Source organism: Pinus tabuliformis, chromosome 1_2 (assembly GCF_031772625.1).
Source record: "Pinus tabuliformis cultivar Carrire ecotype Pingquan chromosome 1_2, CPIR1, whole genome shotgun sequence".
Classification (NCBI taxonomy): Eukaryota; Viridiplantae; Streptophyta; class Pinopsida; order Pinales; family Pinaceae; genus Pinus; species Pinus tabuliformis.
Genome location: NC_142298.1, coordinates 852,016,587 through 852,026,431, shown reverse-complemented (window position 1 = coordinate 852,026,431; position 9,845 = coordinate 852,016,587). Strand labels below are relative to the sequence as shown.

Sequence of the window (9,845 nt, the reverse complement as noted above, 5' to 3'; positions counted from 1 at the left end):
ATATAGAAAAAGAAGTAACAAGTAATGTTATTTCAGGAAGTATAAATGACTTTGTTTAGATTCATAAATATTTTGGTTTAAGAAGTTTGACAAAGATGTTGGCCAACCACAATGCAACACTTGGCACGCCTTGGTTGACCAAATTAACACCAACTAGGGCACAACACTTGGGCAAGCCCTGGTTGGCTAGATCTGCACCAACTAGAGCGCAACACTTGGCAGACCTAGTAATGAAAAAAAAAATTAATGCCATATATTTTGACAAAAAAGAGGTTAGAGGCAAATTTCAATGACATATTCTCCTCACATTTGATGAGTGGAGAAAAAAATTCATTCATGTTCAAGGTGTTGTTATATACCATGTTTGAGTGGCACATTATGATACAAAAAGGCTTCTGAAAAGGTTGCAACGTGTATTAGTTGTGTTCTTGGTTAAAATGAATATGTTTTTCTGTTAGGTGGTTCTTACCACTATGAAAATAAAAATAAAAATTGATGCTTTTAGACATGGAAAATACTCCATGAAATGGAACATAAGATTTGGAGAAAAAGAAATGTTCAAAGCAATTTACACAGCGCCAACATGAAAACACTAAACTCAAATTTTCGAATTCAATGCCGAGTCTTGCAGCAACATGTTGAGGGTGTCTCTTAGAATTGGGTGGACTCAACAAGTCTAATTGAAAACATTTTATAGTTCTGGACATGAATTTATTTTTATTTTTACCCAACATTTGCAAGAAGAATATGAAATTTGCAAAAGCCTATGTATCTCACTTGTCAATCTTAAATTATCAATTCCTCTCGTACTTCATATGAAAGTACGACCCCCCCCCTTGGAGAGATTCCTGGAATGAATGTTTAACCCCATGAAAAATAGCAATATATTAATGAGCAATGAGTATCATTTGTAAATTATTCTACAATGATGATATCACATTACATGAGGAGATTAGCTTTTCAAAATTGGATACTTAAATACTAAACATAATTTTCAAAATCGGATTACCTTCTCACCACTCCACTTGGAGGATAATTTTTAGAAGTGTATTAATTTTTTTTTAAATTAAACACCTTTAAAACTATAAATTGCTAATTAAAATCTGAGTAGTTAGGTAATATTTATAAAATAATTAAATTTATTTAAAAATGTTTAGTGTTAATTTTTTTGAATAAATTTGGGTTTCTTTTCCATATTTAATAAATTTAAAATTGAGATAAATATTATTTTTACTTAAATGCATTATTGGACAATGACATGTTTCCAAACATTTCAAGTGTAAGGGATTAACTCATTTGCTTGTTAATGTTGTTGGGCATTTGAGTTATTATTAGTAGGTGTGTTTGAGGGATAGATAGAATGTTCCAAACATTTTAAGCACGAGTGGTTAGCCCAATCAATCGTTGCCAATGTTAATTGGCATTTAACTAGTTCCATATGCTCAGCGTTTGGTTCATTCCCTTTGTGTAAGTTACATTATTCTAGATTGATGAGTTTACTAAAATTCCATCTGTAAATGTAAGTAAGCATATCTTGAATTTATCACATTTTGGAAGTTGTACCCCCATATTTGGTTTTTGTGCATGTAACAAATGAGCTGATTCAATTGGCCCTCTGATTGCCCACTAGAGTTCATCAACCATCCATGATATCTCTAACTATGCGCTCACAAATTGTGTACTTATCTTTCATGTAGTAACCAACTAAGGAGAACTTTGAAAGAACATTGTTCACATGATGTAAATGCCTCTACCTAATGACCCACTAAGGAGAACCAACCTAGATCTGCTCCAAGCACTCTCATTCATACTATTTGGAATACCATGCACTATGCAACAACCCTGTCACCCATTTAACCTGAGATGCCCATAATGGGCCTCCTTTTCTCTATTGGCTTTTACAACAATGGTTCCCATTGGAGAGATTCTTTGAATGAATGTTTAACCCCATTGAAATTAGCAATATATTAATGAGAAATGAGTATCATTGTAAATTATTCTACAATCATTATATTGCATTTCATGAGAAGATTAACTTTTCAAATTGGATGCTTAAACATTAAACATATTTTTCAAAATTGGATTACCTTCTCACCACTCCACTTTGGCAATAATTTTTAGAATAGTGTATTAATTTTTAAAAAATTAAACACCTTTAAAACTCTAAATTGCTAGTTAAAATTTGAGTAGTTATGTAATATTTATAGAATTATTAAATTAATTTAAAAAAGTTTATTGTTTTTTTTTTTGAATAAATTTGGGATTCTTTTACATATTTAATAAATTTAAAATTGAGATAGATATTATTTTCACTTAAATGCATTATTGTACAATAACATGTTTCCAAATGTGCCAAGTATAAGGGATTAACTCACTTGATTGTTGTTAACATTGTTGGGCATTTGAGTAAATTATGAGTAGTAGGTGTGTTTCAAGGACAAATATAATGTTTCCAAACATTTTAAGCACAAGTGGTTAGCCCAATCAATCATCACCAATATTGATGGGCATTTAACTAGTTCCATATGTTTAGCATTTGGTTCATTTCCTCTATAAATTACATTCACCTCGTAATATACGAGTTTACTAAAAATTCCATCCATAAATGTAAGTATATCTTGAATTTAACACATTTTGAAAGTTTCACCCACCATATTTGGTCGTGAGATCCACCATCAATGATATCTTGGTTATGCACTCACAAACTGTGTACTTACCTTTCATGCAATAAACAACCAAGGAACTTTGAATGATCATTATTCACGTGATGTAGATAGATGCCCCACCTAATGACCCACTAACGAATATCTTAATGAGATAAACTCGAGCCATTAAAAAAAATGATGCAGATTATACCTTATGAACAGGGCAAGCTTTTAAGGCTCTACATTTATCAAATGTAACAAAGCACTAAGCAACTATTTCAGCCGAAGAATCATGAGCTGGCTTGACGAATGCCTGCCCAGAGTGTCGGTTGGACGATTGGCCGCGACAACCAAGCAGCTGTAGGAAGAAAATAATTAAAATAATCAACTAAACATTCATAATTAAAATAATACAAAATAATCAACTAAACATTCCAAATATAAATATATACAAAGTAATGTATATTCACTTCCGCTCACCTTGGCATTCACACCACCAGGAATAATTTTGTTTTCTGACTTCAAGTAGTCAGCTCTGGTATACTTGGAGAGCCCCCTAACAGATGAGTACAACAATGAATTATTTGATCTCTCGTAATTAAGTGTAAAAAGTTTACGAGTAATTTGTGGATTAGCATACCATTTTCTGCTGACAATAACTTATAACTTTCTGCCTACCAGGGAATTTAAACTTGTCACGAGACAGACCTTCTTGGGCATGATTTGAGTGGTTGCCCCTGCCATCTTACTGAAAGGAGCACTTGGCCTAACGCTCCTTTCATACCAGTTTTAAGCCTGTCTCCCAATGAAAGATCATCATTATTATTCAACATAGTAAAAAAAATATCAATCTTTTTTACAAGATTGCTCAAAGATAATTCACCTATTTTGATAATATTAGGTGAATTATACTCCTACTTGTTCTATCTACAGGAATTTCAATTTTGTTTAGATGAAATTCTTATTTAAATTTGGATGACTAAAAATCATCATTGAAGCGTAGAATTACATTATCAAACCTCATATTTCATATTTGATCATGTATATGTATGATCATGGATCTTGTTCATGTATGAAATTAAATAACGAAGTTACATATTCAGTGAATTACCCAACTTGAAAACTTTGCGTAATAAACTGTTTAAGAGGAATAACATGAAATCAGAAAATATTGCCAGTTTACAAAAGTCTAATAGTACAACTTTGGTGAGCTCAGTAACTTAATGCAAATGGCCTTCTATTAGAGGAATATAGAAATATGTCAGCTGACAACAAAGAATTATAGAGATACTGCCCACATTTAAAGCTAACAAATAACCAGGTTATATATTGAGTGTAGTCTGCAGAGAAGCCCCATGTGTCTAGGTTATAACAGTCAAAGCAAATATTTTTGTTGATATGAACTTCAAAAATTCAAGTTATACAGAGGTATTACACTAAAAAAATAATCAGGATATTGAGTGTAGTCTGCAGAGAAGCCCTCTGTTTCTCAGTTTTAACTATCAAAGCAAAAAAAAATGATATGTACTTTAAAAATTCAAATTATACAGATGTACTACACTAATACCAACCCAAAAAACAACAAAAGAGCATTGCGATATGATGCAAAAAGTTAATTGCAAATTGAGCACCTTTGACATTTCCTTAACAGAGAGATTCAAGGAACTCAAGCTAAAGATTACAAAGAATTTGACAAATCTGTCGTGAAATGCAGCAAAGCCATGGAGGTACGCTACACACAGATCCTACAAATCTCCAATACCCAACCATAGAATAAGATGAGAAATGGGTGGAAAATTACCTGAACGACACATTTTAAAGCTTCTGGGCATGTGAATTATGCCTTAGATGTTGAAATTTCAAAGCAAAGCTATATTTTATATTTGATGGACTTTTCAGATGGCAGTGATCTAATAACAAGCTGTTCAGTGCCAAAGATTCTCTACATCAATTGACAAGAAAGACAAGAAAAACAATCTCAAGAGGAAAACTGATGTGAACTCCCAAAGTACTCAAATTGAAAATTAACTATGATAGTTACAGGTATGAAAAAAAGCCTTCACAATGGGGAGGTAAAATCACAGTAGGGCTTTCTTGAGATTTATAAATATCCACCAAATGACCACAAAAGTGCAAAACCAACACCTAGGTAATGCTGAAAGCAAAATATAGAAAGATAAAGAAAAAGAGAAATGTAGATAAAGCATCTAACTAAGCTAATCACTAGGCCTAACCAACTCCAAAAGATATATAACAATATTCTAGGGGCATTGATAGAAAGTAAGAGTCCCAAGACTCAAAAACTGAACATCTTGATGCAGAGAGAGAGAGAGTTGTGGATGGCATCAAAGATGACATCTCCTAGGCCTGATTATCAAGGGAAAGAGGGCCAATCAAGGCAATGGCCCATTGTCGAAGTCCTTGAGCAACAAGGTGGGATATCACTAAACAATCCTAGGGAAGGCATAGTTGTGAGGAACCCCTGCTCTCCTACCATCCAAGGTCAAAAGGAAGACACAACAGATATATATCTGGATGCTCAACTAATGCTGGAGGTAATCTGACAAATGAAACTGGTACCCTACTCACAGATCCTACGCTACACAGATCCTACAAATATCCAATACCCAACAATAGAATAAGATGAGAAATGGGTGGAAAAATACCTGAATGACACATTTTAAAGCTTCTGGGCATGTGAATTATGCATTAGATGTTGAAATTTCAAAGCAAAGCTATATTTTATATTCGATGGACTTTACAGATGGCAGTGATCTAATAACAAGCTATTCAGTGCCAAAGATTCTCTACATCAATTGACAAGAAGAACAATTTCAAGAGGAAAACTGATGTGAACTCCCAAAGTACTCAAATTGAAAATTAACTATGATAGTTACAGGTATGAACAAAAGCCTTCACAATGGGGAGGTAAAATCACAGTAGGGCTTTCTTGAGATTTATAATATCCACCAAATGACCACAAAAGTGCCAAACCAACTCCTAGGTAATGCTGAAAGCAAAATACATAAAGATAAAGAAAAAGAGAAATGTAGATAAAGCATCTAACTAAGCTAATCACTAGGTCTAACCAACTCCAAAAGATATATAACAATATTATAGGGGCATTGATAGAAAGTAAGAGTCCCAAGACTCAAAAACTGAACATCTTGATGCAGAGAGAGAGAGAGAGTTGTGGATGGCATCAAAGATGACATCCCGTAGGCTTGATTATCAAGGGAAAGAGGGCCAATCAAGGCAATGGCTCATTGTCGAAGTCCTTGAACAACAAGGTGGGATATCACTAAACAATCCTAGGGAAGGCATAGTTGTGAGGGACCCCTGCTCTCCTACCATCCAAGGTCAAAAGGAAGAAACAACAGATATATATCTGGATGCTCAACTAATGCTGGAGGTAATCTGACAAATGAAGCTGTTACCCTACTCTAGATCCATTTGAACAATGGGAGTTTGTGTGATCTAATGTCTTGCTTGACACCTCTAAATCAACCTCGAGGATATGAGTCAATCTCCCATGGAGTGATCTTGAAAAGAGACCCAAGATCTCACCACTGCATGTTATGAATAACTCTAGGGCTCTCGTTGTCTCTTGTTGCCTCGATCAAACAACAAAAGGTGATCCTCTCAATAGTCCCATGGCAAGGTGGGGCATGCCAAAATCGAGATCTATGGTTGAAAATCTCCTTTATCAAGAGGGCTAGGCATCTCTAACACAATAATAATAAAAAAAAAAAGTGGAAAGCAAGCACCCCAAGTCCCCTACAGAGACGGTAGCATCCTTTACCTAAAGATGAGGGGCACCCTTTGTCTCCAGCTCATGGAGATGGCACATATGGCAAATCCTATTTGGATGTGGAAAATGGTGAACAATCTCCACCTGAAGTCTATGAGATCCAACTCATTCCCAAAGGGATCCAAAGTGAATGCATTCAATGTCTACATGTACAAGGAGTGAATCTAACAACAATATTTATGTGTTGTGGTGTGGTAGCATCTGCTCTAATTGTGCACATCAACCAATTGATTGAATTATTTGTTCTTGATCAATGATTCTATTCCACTGCATTCACGATTTTGCAGCAAGGTGTCAATAAATGTGCCAAAAAGGTTTAGATCCTCTCACTAAATAGGTTAATGATTTTCTTCTAAGCTATGCTTGAGTGGAAGGAGTACCTTAATTGATAGTCTTGGACTATCCATCTGTCCAAGACACACCTATCAAAGATAGATGGTGCTCATAAATGACCAAGTTCAAGTTGTGAAAAGCTACAAGGTTAGATGCATCTACTGAAAATTACAATTTTTTTAGTCGAGAATGTATGTCTTATTGGCATTATCGATGGTAAATAGAAATTCGAGTAGATGAGAATTGTAATACATAAATTACAAGTGTACAATTGTTTGTTGAATATTTAGATCCTCACTAAATATGTTAATGATTTCTTCAAAGATATGTTTGAGTAGAAGGAATACCTTAATTAATAGTCTTAGATTATCCACAGTCCAAGACACAACATGTACAAGAGGCTATCACAAGAGAAAATTCATCACATATTTCCCCTAGGTTCCATATTGATTCTAGTGTAACAATTGGTCTCGAACCACAACCAACTCTTGGTTTGGTATAATTAAGAATAAAATGGAACCACTTACACAAATCTCAATCTCATACCATCTCCAAGAATGCATGGAACTTATGAACTTCAAAGTTCTATAGCTATAAATTTCTTGACAAGCATGTTGCTCCTAGGTGGGATTTGCTAAATGTAGCTATTGATTATATTAAATATAGTTGAAATAGCCTTTGAACAAATTTGTAATAGCATGGGCAAGGTAGCAATGTCTAAGAAACCTATAAAAAACAACATGAAGTTAATCAAACCAATGTTGTGAAAATCGCGATAAAATCAGAAAATCGCGATTTTTTGAGTTTGGCGATATTATTGCCCGATTTTTATGCTAAATTTTTTTTCACAAAAAATTGCGAAAAAATCGCGATTTTTTGGGAAAAAATCTTTGGGAAAATAAATAAATAAATAAATCTCCAATTTTTTGATGAGGAGGAGCAACAGGAGGAGGAGGTGACACAACCTACCCAGGCTACCCTTGTCACTAGTAGAGGACGTGGTCTACCTCCTATAGCTCCTAGTTCTTCAGCTTCTAGAGCACAGCAGAGTCCACAGCCAACTCCACCGACATCTACATCTAGAGGGGTAGAGGAAATAGTAGTATTAGACTTTAATTATTTGGTTCATTTCATTGTATATGACATTATGACTCATGATATGAGATACATTATTATATTTTTTGTTGATATTTTGAGGCTGAGTTGGGACTTAGGAGTCAGGACTTACTATTCAAGACATGATTCACTGTTATGTGTGATGTAGCACCAGAAATGATATTACACATCTTATATATTAGTGATTTTATCATATTTATGTGTCAATGTATTTATTTTATGTTGTAGATGCTTTAGATATTAAAAAAAATGAATATTTTTGTATTTTATGATTTTTTCCCGATTTTTACTGATTTTTTCCCGATTTTTACGATTTTTTCTGATTTTTTCCCCTCGCCGATAATATCCTGATAATGATTACTGCAACATTGAATCAAACAACATGGGTACCTATACTATTCACCAACTCTAAATCTAAATAAGAAGGGAAACAAATGAGAAACTAGGAGGAAACAAAATGGAGGCTGCTAACTAGCATTCCCCATAAAACTAAAAGGGAATACGATAACAATAACTGATATTCCCACTATCACAAATTGTTTCGAGTTGTCCTAACAATAATTCACCTTCACCAGGAAATAACATAGGTTTCTACAAGCCCCATGTAGATGGAAATTATACTATCATTTCACCCAAAAAAAAAATTGAAAGAAAATTAGGCAAGACTAACTATCATTTGCCCTGTCACACGCTGTTTTGAATTGTTTTGACATTGCTTCACCACAATATAACATAGGCTTGACAAGCCCTATGTTAAAATGGGCATGTCATGATGGTGTATAGTGGGTGTTCAAAGCCTCCCATGAAATATTCCAAGTCAAAATCCCTCCAAACCACCAAGAAGTCTAGGGTTTCTATGGCGGGAAACTCAAATGCAACCTACAAAAACTCATATCTATCCTAAAGCATCCATCTAGATCTAGACTAGAAAAAGCACAAGAAAGTAACTTGTCATCCACAAGGTAAAGGAGACTAATACTATATGCAAGGTATGTTGAATGTACAAAAAACCATGCAAAATCGCTGGACATTCCCCAAAATATGAAGTTGTTTACAATCAAGAGGCTCAGTGTACCTATTGAAGGCATCGTATAAGCCGCAAAACATGGTGAGGTTGCCCTCCTAAAAAATAACATACCCCAAGAAAGCCAATGTCTAGCCTCAAATCAAAAGGGCCAAATAGGTTGAAAGCTCCTCCAAAATAGCTCACAAGTCCGAGAGGTTTTGAAAATAAGAATATACCCTCAAAATCATGCACATGACCTCCACAAATGATGAAATGACCTTCTCTAAGTCAAAAATAATCAAGCCACATGTTCCCTAATAGCAAGTATATGTGTCCTCCAAAGGGATTGGAGCTCTAATCCAACACAAAATAGCTAGAAAGATGATGAAATAGGAGGGCATTCAAGGATATTCAATGTAGAATGAAAAGAGGATGTGCATACATGCAAAATCTGCCCAAATGGGTCTTGAATGATGTGACCAACGCCTTGGGATATGTGTACTATCATGTCAACTATGAAATTGCCCCATGAAATGTGATGTCACATGAACAATATCATTGAATCATCTACAAAATTTCCAAGACAAAATGTGTTGAATATATAAAAGGGAATTCTATGTTGAAAAAGGTAGATAACAGTAGTGTAAAGAAAGAAGCATAAATGAAATGTGAAAAGCCAAGGAAGAATAGTTATAATTACGATAATTATAATTCACTGAACAAAAAAGATGTCTTGATGCAAGCTTGTTGAAGGATGTGAAAGATGTGAACATGGTAATCTCAATACCAAAATAAGATACAATCCTACCATGATTATGTTATAGTTTTACCTCTAGGAGATAAGGTGACATCGACTACCTAGCAAGGATAGAAGGTGAACAAAATCAATAGGAAAAAAAAGGGAGGTATTGACACTAGTTGAGCACCTAGCATG

At 34.4% G+C, this 9,845-nt stretch overlaps 1 protein-coding gene across 1 annotated transcript; it reads right to left on the bottom strand.

Annotated features, from left to right (window-relative positions):
• Positions 1–2,676: 2,676 nt before the first annotated feature.
• Positions 2,677–3,439, bottom strand: LOC149208609 (large ribosomal subunit protein uL16-like). Its single transcript, XM_089394105.1, has 3 exons — positions 3,354–3,439; positions 3,126–3,201; positions 2,677–3,003 (listed from the first exon to the last, which is right to left on the bottom strand). Exons 1-3 carry the CDS (start codon positions 3,425–3,427, stop codon positions 2,911–2,913), a joined length of 243 nt encoding a protein of 80 aa, XP_089250231.1. The 5' UTR covers positions 3,428–3,439; the 3' UTR covers positions 2,677–2,910.
• Positions 3,440–9,845: the final 6,406 nt, after the last annotated feature.